Source organism: Capsella rubella, unplaced genomic scaffold (assembly GCF_000375325.1).
Source record: "Capsella rubella cultivar Monte Gargano unplaced genomic scaffold, Caprub1_0 scaffold_5, whole genome shotgun sequence".
Taxonomy (NCBI): domain Eukaryota; kingdom Viridiplantae; phylum Streptophyta; class Magnoliopsida; order Brassicales; family Brassicaceae; genus Capsella; species Capsella rubella.
Window position 1 is genome coordinate 337,710 of NW_006238919.1, and position 25,905 is coordinate 363,614.

Here is a 25,905-nt window from a genome sequence, read left to right on the forward strand (position 1 = left end):
CACATTTGAAGGAAAGATACATTACCTTACTATATTATATATCTTTTTAATAAAGGTATGGGTCATGCTGCTGCGTGTTACTAATTACACCTTTAATTAGGTATCAAGAGATTTGTTTCTATTTATATCTTTCCCTGAAAATCTCTAATATTAATATTTCTGGGATATCTAACACATATAAGTAAAGTACGTACATCTGTTTGAATTTTGTATTAAATGAGTAAAAAATCAGATTGTATATATGGTTTTTTTTGGGGGTTAAAATCACAAAGAGAACTATATACAATTAACGATTTCTTTCTTTATGTGATATGAGCAAAACTAATTATATATATTATATCAATGTATATAGTGAAAATATGATGGTAATTATGAATTGAACAAAAGTAATGTGGACACCAGAACCATGCGTGTCAAGACCAAATTATGGGTCTATATTTATGTACGCTCCATGTATTAAAATACTCTAAATAATCACAAAAAAAAAAAAAATTTAAGCCACGTGAAATAAAATAAAAAACACAATAAACAATGAACGATTAATAATAATATTGTCTTAACTCTTTATCAGACCATCGATCATTAGATATCGGAATGAACACTGTTTTTGTAAGTGTTCCATCGATGCAATACGCGACCAAACCCATCGTAAAAAACGACGCGTAGTTCAGCTTCAGATGTGTAAACCGACATGAAACCTTGTCCGTCATAATAAAACTTCATCTCTTGAGAGTCCCACTCATTCACATCTCCTTTCCAAGCCTTGGATCCACCTCCACTTGTCATAAACTGTATATCACTATAAACAAACAAACACAAAACGTTAATTACGTTACAAATCCATAAATTGTTTAGTTAATTAATCACCTGTTGATGCTGCTTATGTGCTCCAAGCAATGATCATGCCCGTTTATATAGAGATCCACTTCATTAGCCTAAAATTTTCAAGAAAACCAATTACTTATTCTTTCATTATTTTTTTTTTTTTTTTCCTATTGTACATAGTTTAGTAGTTTATCTAAAAATTACCTCGAGGATAGGTAAAAGTTGTTTCTCAAGCTCTATGGTTACTCCATGGTGACCTGCACTTTTGATCGTGTGATGGCCGACGACTATTTTCCATTTTGCCATTGATTCTTGCAATGCCACATCCACATCCTATATATTAATTTGGATTAGGTGCATGTTAATCACATGTTTTTGATATTTTAATTAGCTTAGGGTAGAGAAATTAATAAGAAAACAAAATAGTTACCGTTAAGAGATTGGTAAGGTACTTATTTCTTGGTAATACGCCTCTCCAATCATAGACATGATCCTTTGGTTCATCGAAATATTTATCTACGAACGGTGTCGTGTCCACGAAGAAAATATCCACAAATTCTACACACACAAAATGTTATGTGTTAATGAAGAACATATATATTAACATTTTGTTTTCTTGGTATAGTATTTTTACTTACCAGCGTTAACGACGTAAGATCTTAAACAAATCCATCGGCTGTCCAAATCCCTGAGTATGGGGCTAAGTTGCGCATAGACGTTACCTCTATAATCATGATTTCCTAACACTACGAGAAAAATCAAAGTCTACCAATGAGTCAATATAGAATAATTTGTTTTCTTTATAACTGAGAAGAGTAGATATAGTTTTATGATTTACGTACCATTATACCATGGTTTTTGTAAGCTAGATGCTGTGTAAATATTTGTAAATGAATCTTGAAATTGAGAATCATATGGACTGACTATTCCGTCATCATAAAAATTATCTCCAGTTGAAATAAGGAAATCGATATTTAAATCCTTCCCTATTTTTCCCATCTGATGACAAACAAATTATAATTGACAACTTGTAGAGTATAAACCAGAAAATAATAAAAAAAAAAATCAGACTTATAAAAACAACAAATGATAAAAAGACAAAATAAAAATGTGTTGTTTTTGGAAACTGTTAGGTGTGACAAAATTGTCCATTTCACTACAAACTAAAATATATAATAATGATACACAAATTTATTTTTGACCAAAAAGAAAGAAAACAAAAATTAGAATAGTAAAAAATTCTCCAATCACTGTCTTCCTTTAATCAAAAGGATCATTTACTTGTAGAATAATAGAAGCAACCAAAATTAAAAATGATAACGTGGAATTGCAACACTAATACACAGCCTTAAGATTATTACTTCCACGCATGTTACGTAACTAAACCAAAGATTATGTATGCAACATCACCTTCACTGCTCCTTAATTAAAAAATATTACTATCTCCCTAATTAACAAATATTATTATCCTCTCAAACTCGGATTAAAAAAAATAAAAGTTCTGCCTCAAATATTACTATCCTCTCATCTTTCTTTCTTTTTACTAAACTTATAAATATCATTTAAAAATGAAGGTTTAGGTTTTACAACAATGCAATACTTATGAAAACAAAAGTAACCTTGGCAAAAAAGAATAAAAAACAAGGTTACAATAATTTAGGAAAAAGGAGGACAAGCCTTATCTAAGCCATAGACCCATAAAATCTCTCACTCATTATATTCTTGTTCTAATTCAGAATTTTATTTGTTAATACGAATCGACACAACACGTTTTCAAGCCACTACTCAGTGAGTATTAATGTATTATTATCAGTATTACAAACTATAATAAGAAAATGATTACTTATTTACTACACAAGTCTACAACAATAACTAATTCGTATGTAATTTACTCAAACGATGCATTTGACGTCAAGAAAACATAATACTACACGCTTCTCGGTTCTTCTAATAATATAATACACTAATATCTATGATTAATCTTACCATTTTCGTCATCTCGCTTAACGTATTCTAATTACACCATAAAAGACATGAAATTAGCTTAATTACAGACAAGGTATAAACAACTAAACAAGGTCATCTCTACATACACACACAAACTTATGGTGTACGTACCTGAAGAGCTACTTGAGACTGGTTATAAGAACCTCTTCTTCCCCAGTCGCCGACGACGAGAAAACTGAGCGTACCATCGGGTTTTGCCGTTTGGACAAACCGTGGTAGCTCCGCCGTTGAATTACAGACGAATAATATAACAATAATACAGAGAACTGAAAATATGAATTCCATGGGCTTAGCTCTCAACCTATCCATCGAGAGACTTTGGAAAGAAAACAACAAAAATATTGTAAGGGGGTGATGGTGGATTTGTTCTGGCTTTGTGTATTTATAGCTAGTCCTTATGTGGACAAGAAATGAAAAAAAAAAAACAAAAAAAAAAAACAGGAAAAAAAAGAATGTAATAGTTGTGAGAGGTTTTGTTTTTCTTGGCGATTTAAACGTTTCAAGAACATATTATTATCATCATACGTACTTAACCCCTCAAATTAATTAAAATGGACTTTAGTAACAATGTACACGTCAATGTAAAAGGGACGGTGGACGAAAAAAATTAGGCGTGAATGTTAAATATATTTATGTGATGTGGCATGTATTGTTCCACATGTGTATTTGACATTTGCATATATTGTTCCTAAATATTTGGAAATTGCATGGATTTTAATACTATTGTTATAAGATATCAATTTACCAACGATGTATATATAAATTTACTCCACCATATATATGAGGTGTCCTAAGCCGAATGGTAACCCATACCATAGATTTTCAATTATTAACTGATCTTTGTGTTTTTCTTATCTTGACAAAATCCAAGAAGCGTCGACTACAAAAATTCCAAATTGCATGTGAGAGTCCGATCGACGAAAACTTCCAAAATGTTGTCAATTATTTTTAAGATCGCATATATAAAGGTGTGATGACAATACATTCATACATATATGCTCAAATAAATAGCATCCACGTATAGATGATGTCGGATCTACCCGAAATCTCAAATGAGATTCTAGGCTTTAGAATGATGATCACGCACGAGTATGAACGTATAAGATATAAAACAAATTAAGGTGTAAAACTAATTACTTAATTATTTCATTTCGTTACCCTATAATATTATCACAAATTTTTTTTCCTTCTAAAAAGAAATAACGTTATTTTCATCGCATTATGTGGCATCTTAGTCAGTATTTGTTGACGGAACAATAATATTGTTTACCAATTTAATGGATTTGATCGGATTGAAATTTTTATGTAGAAAATTTATAATTATTTAAGTTCACATAGTTATAACCACGATTTAAAATTTTGTGTATAAATACTAATTTGTGGAGAAATCGATCGTTTTCCATGATTATAGTAAATTATACACAAATCATAACGTTGAAAACTTGACGATATGGCCCAAGACATCTTCAAAACTCAAAGAAGCTGTTTATATCCTCTCAAGTCTTTTACCAACTCACAACTAGTTTTCTTAGACATATCAAGTTGGCTCTTTAGAAGACTTTTTAGTGTAGTTCTCAAGGAATTTTTCACTTCAAATCACATCACATAAAAAAAAAGTAAGTGATAACACACATAAACAATAAAATAATTAGAGGGAAAGAGAGGTGATGATTACTAGTACACATAAACATATACATATGATCTCAATTCAGCATGAGTGAAGCACGTATTGTCATGTTAAATAACCACCAAACAAATCTCTATAATTGACATTTGATTTACAACTGATATTTGCCATTTTCTTTTCGGTGGCTTTGGTCGCGTACACTTTAGTACCCTCATCAATGTAAATGGATTTATAACATAACATAACATAACAGTTAAGAAAAGTGAAACTAATTAAGACCATAGAAAATTTAATGTAACGTGTTCAGATCAGAACTTATACCCTTTGACAACTTAAACCATTTTTCTGCAGCAACAATTCCAACATGTTCATCCATTTATTCATTCAGAATTAATCATGAAGGCTTTTTATTTTATTTTTCAAACAATTAATCACGGAGGCTATCTCTTAGATTCCTTATCTTGAGAATTACAAGTCGACAAACACAACGTTAGGAACGTGTTGTAAACAACAAAATTTTTAAGCATGGTGTTCAAAGAGTGTATGTTGGATATATCAACGGTAGATTTCACTGGTCGGATTGGGAAGGCTCGTGAGACTTAGAGCATGTGTATTGGTGAAAGTAGGAGAGATCTGTTGAATTTATCACCAATGCAATATTAATATTTTTGGTGTAGAAATATTTGAGAATTGATGATATAATACAGTATTATATTTGTTAATATTTTTAATATAGTTTAATTGTTATTTTCGTTTATATGTTATTTTAAATTATTTAAAAAAGATATATTAATATCTTTTAAACATTTTAAATTACTATTTTTTTTATTTTATTTTTTTGAAACTCAAAAATTACTATTAAGTATCTATCTATATATATAAAGTTACCTTTCCTCTCTTCTCCTTCCGCCACATCAGCGCCACATCATTAACTTTTTTTAAATAAAAATTATTAATAATTTCAAAAGGGCATGAGCTTGAGGTCCAACGGTTACACAACAGTCAAACCGATTAAGAAAGATCGAGAACATGTCGGATACACGAATTTGGAACTGGATAGTTAAACATCGGATACAACAATCAAACCGGTTAAGGATAGATCGGAAAACATCTACTAGAACCGTTGTTTACAAGAACAACTCCTTTGCAGCTATGCACCAATTTTGAAACTATTGGCCAGAGTACACATATTTAAGCATATGAAGAAACCAAAAACAAGGTAGATCCAAGAACATCTATCATGGAATAGATCAAAACCAGACATCGGAAACAGTATCTCTCTAATCCCATACCTTGCAAAAAGAGACAATACCGCAGAAACTTGCCATAGACCTCTGGCGAATATCAAATAACAATAAACATTTTAAATACTAAACAAATACAAAATTGAAAAAAAAAACAATCCATATGAAAATAAAATAACAAAAATGACAACAGTAAAAAACCAACAAAAACGTTAAAAAAATCATAATATAAATTATAAATCTTCCGCGTACAGCGCGGATCAACAACTAGTTAAATATATAAGTAGCAATGAAAGCGTGGAAACCAATTTGTTTAGATGCATGTTAGCAGGCCATTTAATAAAAGATGAAGCCCATTAGCAGCCCAATTTTCTAGAAGCACGTTGAAACGTATCTTCCACGAAAAACTATATTACCAAATACCAACTTGTCTTGGCTAACGTTCATTGAGTTGAACTGAATTTGATCTCCACTCGATTTCACTCATACCCATCCGAATCAAACTGAAATGAAAACGTAAGTTACAACCAAATTCAAAGTAAATTTCATTACCGAAAGAGAAAACAAGACTAATTCCAACTTTTGCAATCCAAATTAAAACATGTATAGTAAACAAACAAACAAACAAAAATCTAAGTGCTTATACGAAGAGTACGTAGTCATCTAGCTTAATTTAGAAAAAAGGTAATCCTACCTAAAAAGAACTTATGGTCCCAATGGTCCCTAAATATTAATGTATTTAATATTAATTAGCTAAACCACTAATAACAATTTATGCAAGTTTGTCGACCTCTTATTAGTAATTTATATTTTTAATAATTAGGAACTAATGAAGAGAAGTTAAAATGTGATGCAATATCGGTATTTTATGTATTTTTAATTGGACAAAAGATGAAGAAGATATATGGAATAATTATTTCTAAAAGTATTTGCACTTTTTCATCTAATTAATATCCTCTCGGCTGGTAGGAAGAAATGGTATATGATTATAATCGCAATACAACTCTCACCGACCAGCCAATGAGATTCAGTTCTCTATACATATATATATATATATATATATATATATATATATATATATATATATCTTATCTATTTAAATTGATGAAAAACTCACTAAATAAAATATGTAGTACGATTAGTTGTCTCTCGTTTTATGTTATATACTAATATTATAATTTTATCATATATTCGTGTATAATAGGAATTTTCCCGTACTACTGAGTTATTCTTTTAATATACATTTGCATATACAGTATACTACACTAAGTCAATGTGTAAATAGAAAATAAAAAGACAAAAATAGGAATCTTTGACCTTTTAGAAGGCCAACAATTCTTAAGATTATCTTTATAATTAATTATTAATCATTGGTTATTAATAATAATGGACATGCCGCAAAAACAATATTTACCAAACCCTCACCTCGCGATTTTAATTGTATTCCAACTTTATAGGAATCCCAATTGTCAAGACACAACCTGATTTTATTTTATTCTTTTGGTCAGAAAAATGTTTAAAAATGTATTTGCTTGGTTAAAATTACCAAAACAATACTAGTTGAAATAAGATAGAAGCTTCGATAAAAGAAAATTCAAAGCTATTACAGGTTTATAATCTTATCACACGCTAAACATACTGATTAATATAGTACTGAACCCAATGGACGAAATAATAGACAATTTGTTATTTTTGTAACAAAAAAATTAACAAAATATGAACTATGTACATAATGGGATAAATTATAAACTATTTAACAGAAAACAAATAAAAGGACGACACGTGGACCACCATCATAAACAATGTCATATTCTTTTAGGCATACAATTATATGCCACGTGTTGCATTTTGATTCATTCTTACTTGTCTACAAAAGTTGTAACGGATACAATACAATTCGAGCAAATCTTGCTCACACTTCTTTAAAACACTTTTCTCAAATCTTGCTCACACCTCATTATTTCTTTCTTTTTAGAAAGTGTGTAAATGTAAAATATTACTTCATTTTAAAAAAATCAAAAGAATAGCTACTTTTTGAATTATGTAGTTTTTATATAAATAAATATAGCTTCCGTGGAGACACCATTGAGAATGGTTGAATCCAGTTAGACATATATGGTTATTTTGTTGGCTGCACTACAAAAGTGCAAGTTCCATACCCAAGAGGCCAAGACTTTGTTTTTCATGCAACTTGCTCCATAGGTTATTCGAGTAACAATATCTTCTTGGTCAAATTTATAATATTTTCAACTGATCACAGCCGTTAACCAAATATTGCCATGATTAATGGTAATCAACTCACCTAGAATTGAAATCTTGATCCCTATCCCACTAACAAGAGACCACTTGATTACAAACACCGTAATAATTCTTTTTCTCTTTTTTGGTTAAGATGGTTCTCGTATAGGTTAGTGATCTATTATTTTCAAAATACCCAAAATTACGATAAATCATACTATATATAAGTTAGTTGTCTGTTTGGTTTGCAAAATGTTTTAATAAATCAAGTTTTAAAAAAAGAAGTTTGTAAGTTCTTGACGTCCACATAACAAAATAACGAATTCGAATAGTAAGCCTGCACTGCTACTGTTCCATTTGGGAAATTAAATTTATTATGCAAAAGTACCTAAACCCACTTGTTTGTACATATACGATTTGCATAACCATAGTTATTGTTGTTATTGCTCACTTGCTCTCTCTTAGTTAGGTTGGATACTATTGCAGTGTCATGCATGCATGTGCTTTAAAAGACCAACTGATATATAGTAGTATGACTCACAAGTTACAACACAGCACCAAATTAATACGACGAATATTTGCTCATACAATTATGAACACCACTAGCAATTATAGGTGGAGTAATTAGCTAGCTGCTCACAATTATAAACTTAAAAGCCTAATATAAAAAAATGAATTCAAACTAACTAATATCAAAATTAATACCTCTGAATAAAATTATTTAGCGGTCCACAGTGATTAGACCGACCAAAAAGGAACAATATTTTAATTTTCTCTGCTATAAGAAAGCTTATGACATAAGAACGATAAGATTTCAAAAGACCAAAATAGTAGAACTCTATAATTAGAGGAAACATAATGTTTGCTTTTATTAATTCATATTATACATAGCCAGCTAATTTTGTCATTTTCATTATTACAAAACAGTTTACATGATATCTTCACTTAATTTTTAATATGCAATGATAAAAATAGTAACAAGTTGGACCCTCTTCGCTATTAAATATGTAAAAGGTAATCGTTTTCTGTGTTTAATTTAAAAGTAATACAATTAAGGACAAAAACTGATTGGTTTTCATATTAATTTCTGTGGGATTTAAAGACGTATACAATGTGATCAAAGTGGTTTGATGTCTAACGAGTCCAACAACCAGTAATAATAACTAACCAATCATCAACCTTCATTTCTTTGGATTTTTTTCTTGTAAAAAAAAAACTCAATAATATCGTCGGACAAATTATTAAAATGGTTATAAAAACTATGTAGTATAATATAATCATCGTCCACGTCACATTTTCACCTCTTTCTCTCCGGCTTTGCATGGCTCTCTTTCTTTCTCCTTATCCCTCTCCCTCCCTTACTTATTATACTTCATCTACAATTCCATTGCTTCTTGATAAACCTCTCTCTCATCTTTCTATCTCTTGTTCTTTTGTCCATCTCTCTCTTTCTCTCCAGCAATGCTTGGAAGCAACAGAGAAGTGAGTCTTTCGTATCTTTAACTATATACTCGTCGGATTAACCCGAAAACACTACTTATAACATATATATAATTATTCTCTTTTGAATCTTGATCATTAATATATTGCAAATTATTATGTGGTATTGGTAAGGTTATGTGGCCAAGACTTGTGGCCAACAAGATCCTAAGGAAAAGCGTCGGGAGCAACAACTTCGTCGCTGATTTCCCACCTGATACCGATCAGAAGCTTCTCGAAGCGTCCGGATTAGTTGATGAACGACCTTCTTTCACTTCTAAATCAATTCTACTCGAGCAACACAAAACTACTCATCTCAACTACAAGTAATACATACATATATATAACTTTATATACCCTTTGTTTATATATAACTAGCCACTTTTCTTGCATTGCACGGCATTTAAACCTAATTCCGAATACGCGAAATGAGTAGAGCTAATCAACATATGGATGGCAACTGAAGTCTAAAATTGGATTTCAAGGGAATCTTAGTTTGATCCCTTATTATTCATGAGTTTACAAAATTAATAAATAATGTTTTTATACTAAGTGGGACGTTTGACAAAAAATTTCTAAAAAATTCGTACTTTTTTTTATAAAGTTTATTAATGTAAAATTAATCTATTTCTTTTTAGGGTTTTTGTAAGCACATGGAACGTTGGTGGTATCGTACCGGACGATGGGCTTGACATGGATGATCTATTGGAAACACACAAAACACCGAGCGACATATACGTGCTTGGGTAATTAATGAACTCTACTATATAAAATTAAATTTATTTAGATATGAACGTATGGATTTTAAATTCCTAAGAAAATCTAGGTTTCAAGAAGTTGTGCCTCTTCGAGCTTCGAATGTATTGGGATCAGATAACAACAAAGTCTCTGTAAAATGGAACTCCTTGATAAGAGAGACTTTGAACAAGAGAGCAGTAGCAGAACCTCATCGAGACAAGGACTTGTCGGAATCAAAGGGCATCAATAGTATTGCACAAGATTTCAGATGTATCATAAGTAAACAGATGGTCGGAATATTGATCACCGTTTGGGTCCGAGGTGATCTCTGGCCATACATCCAGCATCCTAGCGTTTCATGCGTTGGATGCGGCATCATGGGTTGCTTAGGAAACAAGGTAACTTATTTTTAGAATTTATAATTAGTATATTTTTTCTTCTTCTTCTTATTATTATTAAATTTTTTTTCAGTTCAAAAAAATCTCACTGTTATAGATGTCGACAGATTTAGGTGTTGACTGTTAATAGAAAATGATTACGTGCGTTCGCATTTGTATTCACAACTGATTATTTTAACTAGTGGTTGAAATTGAACGTATAGTTATATATTATTAAATTAACATAATGCAAGTTTGACGACTGTGATTTATATATAACACATAATAATTAATTAATAGTTCGTTAGTTAATTTCACCGAACGAAAACATATTTTAAACTTCAGGGTTAGCATGTGTGAGTTTTGTGCCAAATATTGAAGCACCAAAATTTGCTTTTTAAAATGAAAATGGTTGTCTTTGGTTATCACACTTACACCATAATTTATTTGAAGAAATCAGATGTTTAAATTAATCAAGTTCTTTTACATTTTTTTCTTTTATCATTAGGGATCAGTATCGGTTAGATTTCAATTGCACGAGACGAGCTTCTGTTTTGTTTGCTGCCATCTAGCTTCTGGTGGCCGTGACCGAGATGAGAGACAAAGAAACTCCGATGTCAACGAGATCTTAGCAAGATCGAGTTTTCCTCGAGGCTCATCTCTCGATTTACCCAAAAAGATTCTTGATCACGAGTAAGTTTATATTTATTTTAATATAACCGCTAATCTTGAAAAGAATTTAATAACACTTGGTTCATATACTTCTGTGTAAATTATAGTTTTTACAACTTGTTAGTAATTAATTATATAATTAGGTCAGACCAAAATTAATATTAATTTAAGCAAGTTGACCGGTTAAATATAATAAGACTTGATATTGTGAAGAACAAAAAGAGAGTTGGTTTGCTAGGTAAGTGCTTGTTAAGAAATTACCCCAACTAGTGGTACTTCTTGTTTATATAATCTAACTAATTTAAACTTTTTTTTTTGTTTTCTCTTTGTTGGATCAATTTATACAGTCGAGTTATTTTTTTGGGAGACTTGAATTATAGAATTTCATTACCCGAGGATAAGACAAGATTATTGGTGAAAAGCAAAGAATGGAACATCTTACTAGAAAATGATCAGGTAATTATAAATGTAGTTGTATACTTTAATGTAATTTCATGTGTTAAAATTTGTGAATTTGCCATTTTTTTCTTATATTTTTTTAATTTATATAAAATTAAGCTAAGCATGGAGATCTTGAACGGCCAGAATTTCAAAGGATGGCAAGAAGGAATTGTCAAGTTCGCTCCAACTTATAAATATATTCCGAATTCGGATTTATATTATGGGTGCATTACATACAAAAAAGATGAGAAGAAACGAGCTCCTGCATGGTAAGTATATAGCACTTATGCATGCATGCATGTTCCATATCATAAAATAGGTTTCATTACATATATAGTGATCACATGCATGCACATATTAGGTGTGATCGAATAATATGGTACGGAGGTGGACTGAAGCAACATGAATACACGAGAGGAGAAACGAAGATATCTGATCATAGACCTGTCAAAGCAATTTTCACCGCAGAAGTTACTGTTATAAGGCGTGGTAAAAAGATTCGTAACTTCTTTTTCTCGGACAGATTTGAAGACACAGTTGCCGTTGATTCAAAAGACTACTCTTGGATATCTACGTAGTTTATATATATTAACTAGCTGGGGTGATATATCTTGTAAGTTGTGATCAGTTGTTCACATATATAATACACACAACTATAGTTATAGTATATAAATTTAGAAAGCTTATATGCATAAAGTCTTGGTTTTATAAATTTTTGTTCTTAATTAGCATCTTGTAATAAAAGAATCTATAATATAGGATTTTGTGAGATATTTGTATAAATATGCAAATCTTGACGATAAGTGACAGTTGTATGGTAAAATATCATTCGAGAATATATATGCAAAACATATATGCAGTTCAACAACCATACGGTCGCGGTCATATATTTGTATATACACTTCAAATTCTCGACCACACTTTTTAAAAAGAACTATACCAATGAAGAATATCACATATAGTAAAACGAATGATCAACCACAAGAATATCACTGGACCATTCATTTGGCTATAAATTATAACTTAATTAAGTTATATGGAAAGGTGACTTTCCCATGCAATAACATACATATATATATGACCAACACTTTAACAACAACAACAACAAAACTTAATTAGGAATAGAAGATGAACAAGCCATATGGTTGGTTACTTTGGCAATTGGCATTATATGTGGACATGAGGCTTGGAGCATGAACAATTGGGGCATTTTTTATACTAATTAATAAAACAAATATATTTTATTTTATCTTGTTTTCACAAAACAAATAGATATGGTTTTGTTAATTATAATGGCAAGTGGTTTTAGTAAATGCATATATGAGTTGTTGTCGTTTGTCTCTGCCAAAATTTTTAGTTGTTGGAAATAGGATAACATCTAATATGAATATTAAAGTTAATTTTTGAATTGAACTTTCTTTAGTATAAATGGGAAAAATACAAACGCAAAATATCTCTTTAACAATAAACAAATGAATCGTTGTTATTGAAAATATGAAATCCCTTTTATAAAAAATACAGAACATCTCGTTACCAACAAAGAAATGGACCGTTGTAGTGTATAAAAAAATTTAAAACAATGTTTTGGGCCAATTTAAGATAACGAGCCCAGGCCCATCCCAGAACCTATCGTGAGGCTAATTTGAGAGTTATTGGCGTTTCGAGTTTCAGCGCCATTGAAACGTTCAAAATTTTGACGGTGGAGCTCCAAAATCTCGGGGAGAGAGAGAGATGTCTACAGAGATCGTTCAACTACGACGGAGATTGGTCGAGTTCCTGATTTATTCTTCTACTGTAAGTTTAATCTTCATCTTCTTCTCAATCGTATCTTTTGAGTTTTTTTTTTCACTTCTGATTTTGATTTTTTTGTTTGTTTTTGGATCTGATTTTGGCGATGAAAGCAACTCGAACTTCCTCCGATTGTTAAATACTCAGCACTATCACTCTTCTTCGATCGATTTCGTCCCTCTGTAGTCAGGTATCACGATTTTTACCCTCCCGATTTGAGAATTTCTAGTGATTTCGATTGTTTTTAGGGTTCGAATTTGGAATTCAGTAATCAAATCGGCGAAATTGCTCGGATCCTTTGCTTCTGATTGGATTAGTTTCGTATCAGATACCGTAGATTTGGATCAGCTATTATCTTCTGAATCATGTTTATAAGTATTTGACTGCCTTATTGCTACTAAACTAGTAGGTTTTTGTGCTTTGGATCAAATCTTGTTTGATGGATTTTGGAATATGATGAACATTTAGGCATTATGTCATTGTTTGTGATTCTTCTATGGATGTCTATCTAAAAGACTGTGGATACTTGGGTTTATATAGGTTCTTACAGAAAAAGAAAGCTGAGCATTGGCTATTGCAACCTCTGACTGAAAGCAATCTGCAGCTATTTGTGTTGGTCTCCATTTGGATCTCATGCAAAGTGGGTTTCTTACTTCCTTATTCCTGATAGTCTTTTTGTGTGTTTGTTCTCTTATATGAGTACCTAGAAACTGAACTGTTTGCTTCTGTAGATGCATTGTACCCGGGGTTTATCGGTTCATAGTCTGAAATCCTTTGGGGATAAAGTGATTACAGAGCAACTCTTCATGGTTCGGGATTTTGTGGATGCGGTAAGCTGCTCTTGAAAATCTTTAAAATTGTGAATTGAATGCTTTAGTTTTTGTAGTGAGTTATGAGGATCTTTTGCAGGAACTTGTTTTTCTGAGGGTAACCATTCTACACTTGGGGATGTTGTTTGTGCTATAGAAAGCTTATTCGAACTTATTATTTGGCGTCCTCATTGTACATGAGAAGCAGGTTTTGAAATTTGACATTGGGACTCTAAATATAGCTTATACGCTGCTTGAAGACCTTTTTATACAGTTCAAGTAAGTTGTTTCATCCTTATCAAGTATCTAAACCCTTGAAGCTTTTCTTGAAATTTCATAAATTGAACGATATTGTGTTAGTCCATGTCTTTATTATCTGACTCCTAAACCCTATTTTCTTCTAATAGAGAAGTTGCTAAGGTTGGGGAACTTTTGAACTTTGAAGCATGTATGGACATGATGGATCTTCTTTACGAGAAAGAGGAGACATCCCTTCTTTATCAATCTACAAAATCTTTGGCTGCTTCCATTTTGGTAATGTAATTGCTCTCCATTAGCCTCTAGTTAAATAATTATATACATCAAAAAGGAAGCTAAATTATGTTCTTCTCTTGAGCGCAGGTGTCTTCTTACATAATAACAGTGCCAAAACAGCTGTACGAGTTCCCTATTCTGCCTTGGGGTAAGCATTCATTCTCCTGCTCTTTCCATCAAAAGCATTTTACTTTTAGCAATGATAGATTTAGATTAATCAAGTCATAGGATACCGAATTAGTTAGAAATAAGCATAATAAGGCCCAATGTGCTCCTTTGACTATGCATTTCAACATCACACAAAAGAGTACCTCGTTCACACCTCAAGGTCGTCTTCATATTGCCCCTTAGACCTGGACATTGTATGCTCCTCACCTAATACATATTATGATGATAATAAGCCATCGAGGTTGACTTATACCAGTTTATTCAGTTCTGACCACCGGCCATATACGGTTTACGGACCAATCAAATCTTTTGTGGTCCATAATATTTCGCTAAACCTAACATATCTCCGGTCCGGGCCACTCAAATATTGTACCGGACCGTATAGATAGATATAGGAGACAGTAATAGTAGAAGTCACTAGTCAAACGTCAGCATTTCCCTTTTTCCTATTGAAAAACCATACCTCATTTTCATGGAATTATAGCTGTAATACACTCACAAACACACACACACAAAAGAGAGAACGAAGAAAAGTCTATTTTTTATTATTTTAAAGGGTCCCTCTCCAAAATTTATTCTTCTTCATTTATGGATGGAGTCCACACTACATCGTTTTTGAGATTTTTCTCTATAATGCCTTTTTTAAGTTTTTACATTTCATGGTAACAAACAGTGAACTCTTTCAGTTCAGACAATACCAAATTCTAGAAGAGATGATGATTCATGTCTAAATCTTTCACCTACTCGTTTTTTTATAGAAACCCATGTGGTTTGAGTCTTTACTATAAAGCTAAAAATGTTAGGCTTATCGTATTTTTAGGGACCATTGTCGAAACTAGAAAGAAGTAGGGTGAGGTTTCTAAGGTTAGGAGAGGATAGGCACTAGACATAGTTTTATTTCTGGTTCTGTGTTACATGGCTCTGTTATAATCTACTCATGAGTCGAATAGAAACAACAATAATTTAAGACTTGCGGGCAATGATGATCTTGAATTTTATGAGTAGGGAGGGGATATATAGTTTTCTTATTCATCAATATTATCGGTCCTACTTCGACCTACCATTTTCATTTTCATTTTCATTTTCAGTTCTATTAAAGAAAATGGATAAGGGGTTGTGAAATAACAACTACTTCAAATTTAAGTATCTTTGAAATTTTTGCAATAGATCAAAAACGTCCATTATTATAAGTTACTGTAAGCAGTTTATAGTTTTAATGGAATGTCCACAAAACCACCTATTTGGCTATTTCTGTAAAAGTTTTTGTCTCCATAAAACCATTTCCAAAAGAGTGTCTGTTTCCGTAAAAATAATTTTCAATTTTATAATTTTATGTTTCTTGCTTTCACTTAAAGCTGGATTCTTTTGTTTGTTTGTTTAGGAGGTTCATACATAAAATATAACCAAAATTGTACACCAAAGATGTTTGTTGAGTTAGGAGTAGTTTCCAAGGAGTTCTTTTGAGTATTGATTTCTGGCTGCCTTCTGAAATTGTCTCTTTATAACTCTTTTTTATATTATGTGATTATGAATTTTGTTTTGTTTTGGCAGTGAAAATGGTGACAAACAAGGAAGAAAAGGAAGTGGTGGAGCTTGTTGGATACATACTTGCTCATGTCCTTTACTCTCACCCTTCCTAAAACTCTCCCCTTAAACCCTACAGGTACACATGCACGCATCTTTAATCCCTTCTTATCTACTTCTTCTACTTCTTTATTTTTTCTTTCTTAACACAATTTAAAGTTTATAAAGTGCATATATATATTTTTGAAGATATAAAGGACATGTAGGGTCTATATACATATAGAAGTAAGTACATATTATATATACACATCATATCATAGATGCATTTTCCTACTTTTAAAATTAATTTTTTCTTGCCTTCAAACTAGATTATTCATCGTTAAATATAAATTCCACTCACGTTTTGGTACATAATTTTGACCTTTCATAAAGTAGAATGACTGAGTTGGAGAATTACAAAATTCGTATGACGTGTGTTACTATATGAGGGTAGATTAATCGATATACGTAATGTAACACATGGGGATCTAGTGATATACGTAATGCTTATGACGGTTGCGCTGAGACGTACCAAGCATGTGATTTACTAGATCTAAAATAATTTTTATTTCACCTACATAAATATGCAAATTTATTATGCATCTCCTAAATGATATTGGCTGTACTTTAACTCTGAATATATGTCCTTACTGTACCATATTAGCCTTTGTCTTCTCCAAATATCCTCATATAATTAGTTTTTTTTCACTATTAAACCCGAAAAATCTCACCAACATAAAAGACAAATAACTAATGCTGACAATATAGAAAAGACAACAAAATGTGAAAATAAAGATAGATATAACCAATTTCACTTTGGCATTTATAGATTTTTTGTTTGTTTGTAAGCTTTCCATAGTAGAAAGATCCTAACTTCACTGTAATATATACTATTACATTACACAAAAACAAAAGTGATCAGCTGTGTGCTGTAACAAAAAACTTTAAAATAAAAATAAGTGTTTGACCCTTCCAAAAATGAGAGTCTTTGAATTTTAATGTTTGTTTGATATTCATTCAAACAACCAATAATTCAGGATTGTTGAGTTGTGAATTGGGTGTGCCACGTCGATGATAAAATCCAACCACTAGATAAGTAATATGATTAGATGGAATGATTAGCCACTTAATCCCAGTGGCATCCTAAGGGGTTTATCACATTATTATAGTGATTATAGTGATTTTATTACCTACTTTTTGATGAATAATTCTTTCTGATTATACTTTCATGGTACATATCTCATATATATAAAACGAATAATATGATTAACTAATTAAGTACATTTTCTTTTTATATATATGAGAATTTTCTTTTTGAAGTGATCATGTTTATTCATAATCGTATCAAGACTGTATCCAGCACGACGTTGACTTTTTAATATTCAGTCTCCCACACATGCGGTATTAAATTGGGGTGATACAGAAACAAAACAAATGTTTTCCTAAACATTGTTTGTTTATGTGTCAATTTTTTGTTTTATCAAGTTACCACAAATTTATGATTGGGAGACGTATGTATAACTACTCCCATTAGTATAAGATCCTTCTGTTAATGATATAATCAAAGAATTTAATTGATACAAATAAGTCTTAAGGTTATTGATTTATTGTATAAATGCATGGACCGTATAAATAATCTCATTACCCCACCTAAAGTTGAACAGATTCTACTGTCTTTTTTTTTCTTTTCTTTTTCAACCACCTTAAATGTTTTTTCTTTTTTTTATGTTTATAATATTTTTGCCATATTTTGATTTTAATTCAAAAACATAGATGTATATATTATTATATTTAAAAATCATTCAGAGACTAAACAATAAAAATCTAATGACAAAATTTGGCTTGTAATTCTTGAAAATTTATTAGTTAGAAGTAGAACTTAGAACTATGTTTAAAACCTTGATTATGTGGTAGCTGAAATTTCAATTTGATTTTCATTTAACCTAAGTAATGTCGTTTTCCTTGTGTAAGTATATTCTAAGTTCTAACCATTTAAAAATAACGTTGAATATGTTTGGTAAAATGATACTGATACTAATCTTATAAATTTTTTATTTTTTAATGGCAATCTTAAGAATTATTAAACTTGATCGTTAGTCTTTTATATAAAACTATCATGTAGGTAAATATGTAAATGATATAATGATTTGCAGCTTGATTAGTTGGTATAGAGAGCAATAATTATGTTTGGATGGGAATGGGATACTAACAGAAGTTGTTAATTAAAATTTTTTTAAAATGGAGTTCAACTTTATATTGATGAAACTGGTGGAGAAGAGAGGTAATGAGTGACGACCATCCTTTTGATTAGACCAAATTGGCATCTTTCTTGTTATTAAAGGTGTGGGTACATAATCGTATCATTATCGTCTTTAATTAACAATACAAGTCTCTGTCCTCCCCATTTGTGGTATAATTTTTCTTCTCATGATTATTGTTTTGGTTGTTAATCATAAGTTTTTATGCTAATAGTGTAGATAGTAACAATTATCAGTAGAACAATAATATTATATATTTGACTTCATATTAATGTTACCTTTGGAATATGAAAGATTGTCTATCATACAAAATAAAATAAAATATATGCACATACTTTCATGCAGTTGTATAAAATGTATTGTTATATTTTCTCATCAAACTTCTGTTGAGATCATATACATATTATTGTCTACCTAATTTGCTATAGAATTTAAATATATTCTCTGTTCTCTAACATGTCAGATGAATTTCATATTTCCAGAACAGTAAAATTGCTTGAACAATTGGTAAAAAAACAAGCGAATTACTGTACAAATTTTACAAACGTTATACAATTTTTGTTTTTTTTTTTTTAAATTCACAAGTTGTTTTTGTAAATCATTTACATAAAAGTATTCACTAAAATTTATGTTAAAAAAAAAGATATGCAGTAAAGAATATAATAGTAAATATTAATAAAGAAAATATTTATCGTAAAGTTTACACTTCACCGTCAAAAAACACAGCTACTTATGTCAGTGACTCTTCTTCTATCACCACTAGACGACACCAGAAACACACAAAACACACTCTCTCATAACTCGCGTCACATTCATCCTTCTACTCTAATTGGCACGTATCCTCCACGCTCCCTTACCGGCAACGCGCTTATCGTCTGGCACACTCACCCGCACCGTACCCGTCGTCAGCCTTTTCGCCAATTTAATCGTATTTTTCCGTGAAACAGAATTATATAATAAAGTTTGTATTAGAGTATAGAGTATAATGATAAAATTATAGTAACGTTATAACAATGAATGATATAATATATAATCCTGTAATAACCGGAATTTAAAAGAAGCTCATTATTGTTTTATTTTTTTAAACTCTCTCTTCTCTGTTGCTACCTGTTCTTTTCTCTCTGTTCATTCCCTTCCTTTTCTTTTAGCCTAATTCAGCAAAATTTATTATCTTTGTTTCTCTCTTACTTTGCTCTCTCTGTGTTGTTTTTATTTTTTGTTCTTCTTTCCTCTGCCAAAGTCAAGTAATTGAGAGGAGCTTCATAAATGTTTGTCTCATCTTCAAGCTTCAGATCTGATGCTTGTTTTCTGCAAGTAGTTGTCTCTTTCTTGTTCGATTAAGCACCATTTTTTGAAGAATAACCCAAAAAGCTTTTTGCTTTTGATTGAAGATTCCAACTCTGAGAGAGTGAGACGAAATTTTAGCTGAAAATGCTGGAAATTGGAAGTCCCAATGCTCTGTTTTTCCGTACGAACACTACTTGTAATAATCTTCTCCGCGAGCTTCAGGTTTGTTTCTTCTCCTCTCTTTGGGGAAATTTAAGGGTTTCTTGATGACGACGGTTGAAGAAAGCTAAAAGTCTTTGTTTTTTTTACTCTCAAGGGTTAAAGGATGATTCTTTTGGACTCATAATGAGTTTGGTAGAGACAATTTACCTGAAACTAGTCTTTTGTTTTCATTATCTTTTCATCTCTTAGGTCAAAGGGTTCCTGTGGATTTTGACTAAACAAGAACTTTGTTTTTCGTTTTTTTTTTTCTTGTCTACATGTAACTGTTTATGTTTTTTGGTAATAATTTCATGCATTAGCTCTTTTACTCAAAAAAATCATTGTTATTGTTGTGTCTGAAACAGAAAATATGGGTTGAAATCGGTGAAAGTGAGACTGAGAAAGATAGGATGCTGATGGAACTGGAGAGAGAATGTCTTCAAATCTATCAAAGAAAAGTTGACGAGGCTGCAAATTCTAAGGCAAAGCTTCATCAGTCTGTTGCAGCAATTGAAGCTGAAGTTGCTTCTCTAATGGCTGCCCTTGGTGTGTTAAACATCAACTCACCCGTACGAGCCTATCTTCATGATAATTGAGTTATTAGATTTGTGTATATATTAGCTTACAACTATTGCTAAAATTTCGTGTTTTTTTCTTGTAATCAGATTAAACTGGATAAAGGCTCAAAATCATTGAAAGAAAAGCTTGCAGCTGTGACCCCTCTAGTTGAGGAATTGAGGATTCAAAAAGAGGAGAGAATGAAACAGTTTTCGGATATAAAATCTCAAATTGACAAGATTAGTGGGGAAATCTCAGGATATAGTGACCATCTCAACAAGGCAATGATCAGTTCCTTGACTCTCGAAGAACAAGACTTGACTCTGAGGAAACTTAACGAGTATCAAACACATCTCCGCACGCTTCAAAAGGAAAAGGTAAAAGTTTTTGTCACACATCTATATAGAGTAATGAACAATTACCATCATTTCATTTTTTCTAATAAACATGTTTATGTTCCTTTCATCCAGTCTGATCGTCTCGACAAAGTGTTGGGTCATGTCAACGAAGTCCACGCACTGTGCGGTGTTCTTGGAGTTGACTTTAGTCAAACGGTTAGTGAGGTTCATCCAAGCTTGCATAGGACAGACCAAGAGCAATCGACAAACATTAGTGATAGCACATTAGAGGGTCTTGAGCACATGATTCAAAAGCTAAAAACTGAAAGGAAAGCCCGATTTCAAAAGGTAACCTCTACATGCATCTTTGCACAATACTATTCTTCTGTTTTATATTCATAAATAGGCCTCTCATTTTTTGTGTTTCCAATCATACTTCCAAATGTGCAGCTGAAGGATGTAGTAGCTTCACTTTTCGAGCTATGGAATCTAATGGACACACCACAGGAGGAGAGAACTAAATTTGGAAGAGTTACTTTTGTTGTAAGATCATCTGAATCTAATGTCACTGAGCCGGGCATCCTTTCAACTGAGACCATTGAACAGGTTCAGTAAAAGCAATTCTACTATTCAACATTTATGTTTTTGGTCTCATTCTTTATCTGAGTCTTTGTTTTGCCTTTACAATAGGTATCTTCAGAAGTGGACAGTCTCAGTAAACTGAAAGCAAGCAGAATGAAGGAGCTTGTAATGAAACGAAGATCCGAGTTAGAGGATCTGTGCAGGCTAACTCACATTCAACCTGACACAAGCACTTCTGCTGAGAAGTCAACTGCATTAATAGATTCTGGTATATGTGGTTGAGCTTTTGGTTTTAAAATAGATGATATATACTTGCCAATTCCACTTGTTTTTTAAGCCTAGCTTCCCCATGTTTCTTCAGGATTAGTGGACCCTTCAGAGCTTCTTGCAAATATTGAAATGCAAATTAACAAGATTAAAGACGAAGCACAAAGCCGAAAAGATATCATGGACAGAATTGACCGTTGGCTCTCCGCATGTGAAGAGGAAAATTGGTTGGAAGAATATAATCTGGTATGAGAGAAGCTTAAAGCTTGAAACTTGTACAAGAAAAATGGATTCGTTGAAGGATGTATTCTAACGATTATTTCTTTGGTTTAAGGATGAGAATCGGTATAGCGCTGGAAGAGGTGGACATGTAAACCTCAAGCGAGCAGAACGAGCTCGGGTTACAATCAATAAGATCCCTGGTACTACACACCTTTCACCTTTTCTAGTTTCTGAATAGTGAAATAAAACAAATAATAGTAGCTTATACAGTTATACCTTTGTTTGTCGTTTACTCCAGGAATGGTTGACACTCTTATCAAGAGAACTCTTGTATGGGAAAAAGACATGCAGAATACATTTCTATACGACGGTGTAAGCTAAAACTATGAAGTAATGCAAAGTCATTGACAGTCAAAGTCCTTTCTCTGATTCTTTTGACTACTCTCTATAGGTTCGATTGGTTAACATACTAGAAGACTATAAACTGACAAGGAAACAACAGGAAGAGGAAAAGAAAAGATACAGGGTTTGTCGAACAGAAAATTTCTCTTACATACACTCAAGATTTTCCTTTTCTCACTTAAAAGAAGTTCTATATCTCTGTGCAGGATCAAAAGAAGAGGCAGGATCTCCTACTAACCCAAAGGGAATCCATTTACGGATCAAAACCAAGTCCAAGAAGAAGCAGCAGCTTCAGAAAGCCCAATGGTTTCAACATTAGCAATGGGAATGGTTCAGTTCCACCCACGCCTCGTAGAAGCTCAGTAGGGACAACAACTCCTGACCTTCTTCTAACCCCAAGATCTTACTCGGGTCATCATCGCCAAAACGGGTATTTCAAAGAAGTTAGGAGACTCACTTCTACCCCCTCAAACTATGTGGCCATGCAAAAGGAAGATACTGTTTCTACTACCTACACATCGATTTATAGCTCTGAGCCAGACTCGCCTCTCCAAGGCTGACTTGACTCTCTTTTGCACTGGTAAGAGAAAATATCAAAAACTTTAAAGCATCAATTGATTAGCTTCACAGGCTCTTATAGTAGGATCCTCATATGACCATTGTCGTGATTTGGAACTTTGTGTAGAGAGAGACTAATGTTAGAAGTCTGAACTTTGATGCAGGATTTGTGGAGTAATGTTAATGGTAAAAAGAAGATGTGAAGGAGACTTGTGAATACAGAAGGTGACTGACTTTTAGGAGATATGGTGAGATAAGAGTAAAAAATAAATGTGAAATTTGTTATTCTTTAGAGGTTACAAGTTTCTCTATTTTGAAGTGAAAAGAATACTATTGTTTTGTGTTAATGCCCGTGTGAAAGTGTGAATGGTTATTGTTGTGCGTACGCATTTTGTGTATAATATACGTATTTGCTTTAAGCTTTATTTTTGTGCATCAAATAGTGCTTTTGAACTTGAACCATCGCTTGTACTTCGAGTTTTAGAGAGTTAGAGGTAAGATGTGTTTGCCGTTCAGCTGTTAAACGAGAGTCACAAATGCACATTTGTTTAAAACCTAAACTGAAACTGATCAAATCATCTTCATCTTCTACTAGAAACTCTAGCGGGTTTTGCTAGTCATGGCTTTCTTTGTGACCAGGATCTACTTGAATTGTTGTTTAAGGAAGACACTACAAAGCCAGGTTCACATGGACTTTTTATAAGAAAAATAGCCAAGTTAAGCCCATATATAGATTTCATAACATACTGAAAGTGGCAATGCACACTCATGAGAAACTAGAAATTATAACATTTTCTAAGATATTAACCGAATCTGACCAGACCGGTTATCACCGAAATAACAAGTATACCGAAACGTTGGTACTACATCGAACTACTACTACTAGTCTAGTCTACTTCTTAACCCACCAAACATAAACTTTAAACTCAAATCGCCGGCTGACAAAATAACAACTCAAAAGAAATAACCGATCGACTAAAACCTCATCAATGCATAATCAGAGATTTTGATATATTTTCACGGCTCGAACTCGCGAACTTGTTGAAGAACTCGGTAGATGGTGACGTTAGATCTTCGAGATGTTGTGGTTTCGTCATCATGATGATGATGAGATCTCGTGAAGAAGTTGTTGTTCCCTGCTTCCACATCAAATGAGTTGTGTCTCTTACGTACGTTACGGACATGATGACGTGTTGGTGGACAAACCGGAGTTTCGTAGCTACTGGCTCTGTGTTTTACCCATCCCGGTTTAGTTTTCTCCCTCGACTTCTTCACAATTTTAAAATTTTGTTTTAATCATATAATTTAATCAGGTTGAATGATAATATTTTTTTGGTGTAATTAGTTGATTTCAAAGGAACTAAAAACATACGTGGATGAGAGAAGATGGGATTGATACGGGACATTTAACCGGACGATCTTCTTCTTCCGGTTCAACCGGATGCTCAACGGGACAAAACTCCACGTCGAACTGATTGGTTTCTTCATCGTACTCCATCATCACTGTCTCCTCCTCCTCCACACTTTCTCTTTTTTCCTAACAAGAAAACAAGAAAGACTTGTTAGCAAATATTCAAGAATAAACATGCCAAGTTTCGTAAAATGAATGAAATCAAAGTCAAAAGTTAAAGAAGTAAAGAAAGACTATGGTAAGGGAGAAAATAAAGAACTCTCACAGAGGAATCGAAGTCCATGAGCTTTGGGTGAAGATGAAATGAGAGAAGAGAGAAGGAAGTGTGAAAGGTGGGGAGAGCTTGAGTGTATAAAAGGGTAAAAGATGAGGTAAAAAATCTAAAAAGAAGAAGAAAAAACAAATGTTTTGGAGTGTGTTTTGGCATGAAAAGGAGGGATTTTTTAACCCCACAGTGAAAAAAGATAGTGAGGCAGAAAAAGATTCCTTAACTTCCCACTATATTTGCTTTCTTTTTTCAGAGGACCATTTTCACATACATCATTCAAATGGCGTATGGGGTGATTCATCTTTTTGTAAGAATGTTTTTCTCAATATTAGCAATCGGTGCCAAACTTCAAAACATGATATTGTGTTAATGGAGTCTATAAAAGGTAATATATATATATATATATATATGTATGTATTTTTATATTACAAACTACGCATTGAAAATTAAAACTTAACAAATTTTATATATATGTCAAATGAAAATCATAATATATATCCAAAGAGTAAACTTAACAAATTTTATATGTCTAGTATATTAATCATATAAATTGATCATAGCAATAACAAGTTTTTGATTTATGTATATGTGGGATTGAATCACACTATTTGGTTTCAGGGTCTAAAAAGAGAGTAAAAACGACTACAATAGACAGTATTATATACACTTTTTCTTGCTTTTAACAAAAGGAGATGCTATCTTTCTTTGAAAATCCGAACAATCTTTCGCTTTGTTTCATGTCTTACTTTTTTGTTCTTTCTTCTTTCCCTTTTAGGGCTTTGAAGAAGATTGGTGAGATGGAGAGAAAGAAAAGCCAATATATTAGATTTGCTCTTATTCCGTTAAAATTATAAATTGCCAAAAAGAAAACAAAACCACTAAAGCCGGCCGTTAAGGGGAAAGCATGTTGAGAGGTACACACACACATACACACCACTTTGCTTTACTTAACGAGCCGTTTTTGTACGCGAATGGTAAAAGCTACCTTACTATAAATACACCAATTATATATATATATATATTTTTTTTTTGAATAATCAAAG

General features: G+C 32.1%; 5 protein-coding genes across 7 annotated transcripts; 3 read left to right on the forward strand and 2 right to left on the reverse strand.

Moving 5' to 3' along the window:
• Positions 1 to 394: 394 nt before the first annotated feature.
• Positions 395 to 3,229, reverse strand: LOC17886315 (purple acid phosphatase 8). Its single transcript, XM_006291400.2, has 7 exons — positions 2,944 to 3,229; positions 1,668 to 1,824; positions 1,464 to 1,571; positions 1,256 to 1,383; positions 1,030 to 1,158; positions 868 to 935; positions 395 to 799 (listed from the first exon to the last, which is right to left on the reverse strand). Exons 1-7 carry the CDS (start codon positions 3,139 to 3,141, stop codon positions 583 to 585), a joined length of 1,005 nt encoding a protein of 334 aa, XP_006291462.1. The 5' UTR covers positions 3,142 to 3,229; the 3' UTR covers positions 395 to 582.
• Positions 3,230 to 9,335: 6,106 nt separating this feature from the next.
• LOC17886575 (type IV inositol polyphosphate 5-phosphatase 9) lies at positions 9,336 to 12,484 on the forward strand. The gene is made up of 8 exons (XM_006292508.2): positions 9,336 to 9,423; positions 9,556 to 9,746; positions 10,059 to 10,166; positions 10,247 to 10,556; positions 11,044 to 11,228; positions 11,555 to 11,663; positions 11,766 to 11,917; positions 12,010 to 12,484. The coding sequence occupies exons 1-8, from the start codon at positions 9,403 to 9,405 to the stop codon at positions 12,224 to 12,226; spliced, it is 1,293 nt and encodes a 430-aa protein (XP_006292570.2). The 5' UTR covers positions 9,336 to 9,402; the 3' UTR covers positions 12,227 to 12,484.
• Positions 12,485 to 13,347: 863 nt separating this feature from the next.
• LOC17885230 (cyclin-J18) lies at positions 13,348 to 16,609 on the forward strand. 2 transcript variants are annotated; one of them, XM_006292705.2, is made up of 9 exons: positions 13,348 to 13,442; positions 13,550 to 13,626; positions 13,977 to 14,076; positions 14,168 to 14,266; positions 14,346 to 14,363; positions 14,454 to 14,524; positions 14,653 to 14,779; positions 14,867 to 14,927; positions 16,499 to 16,609. In XM_006292705.2, exons 1-9 carry the CDS (start codon positions 13,380 to 13,382, stop codon positions 16,585 to 16,587), a joined length of 705 nt encoding a protein of 234 aa, XP_006292767.1. In that variant the 5' UTR covers positions 13,348 to 13,379; the 3' UTR covers positions 16,588 to 16,609. The 2 variants fall into 2 exon arrangements, with proteins under 2 accessions (XP_006292767.1, XP_023638124.1); XM_023782356.1 differs by having other exon boundaries at positions 14,451 to 14,524; positions 14,653 to 14,784; positions 16,499 to 16,521.
• On the forward strand, positions 16,530 to 23,608 carry LOC17885878 (65-kDa microtubule-associated protein 6). The gene is made up of 13 exons (XM_006290700.2): positions 16,530 to 16,610; positions 20,160 to 20,277; positions 20,622 to 20,825; positions 20,922 to 21,191; positions 21,285 to 21,500; positions 21,603 to 21,758; positions 21,843 to 22,002; positions 22,096 to 22,247; positions 22,336 to 22,423; positions 22,522 to 22,595; positions 22,675 to 22,749; positions 22,832 to 23,205; positions 23,348 to 23,608. The coding sequence occupies exons 2-12, from the start codon at positions 20,200 to 20,202 to the stop codon at positions 23,183 to 23,185; spliced, it is 1,827 nt and encodes a 608-aa protein (XP_006290762.1). The 5' UTR covers positions 16,530 to 16,610; positions 20,160 to 20,199; the 3' UTR covers positions 23,186 to 23,205; positions 23,348 to 23,608.
• Positions 23,609 to 23,900: 292 nt separating this feature from the next.
• Positions 23,901 to 25,093, reverse strand: LOC17884996. 2 transcript variants are annotated; one of them, XM_023782989.1, is made up of 3 exons: positions 24,860 to 25,093; positions 24,556 to 24,720; positions 23,901 to 24,449 (listed from the first exon to the last, which is right to left on the reverse strand). In XM_023782989.1, the coding sequence occupies exons 1-3, from the start codon at positions 25,019 to 25,021 to the stop codon at positions 24,201 to 24,203; spliced, it is 576 nt and encodes a 191-aa protein (XP_023638757.1). In that variant the 5' UTR covers positions 25,022 to 25,093; the 3' UTR covers positions 23,901 to 24,200. The 2 variants fall into 2 exon arrangements, with proteins under 2 accessions (XP_023638757.1, XP_006292014.2); XM_006291952.2 differs by having other exon boundaries at positions 23,901 to 24,452; positions 24,860 to 25,089.
• Positions 25,094 to 25,905: the final 812 nt, after the last annotated feature.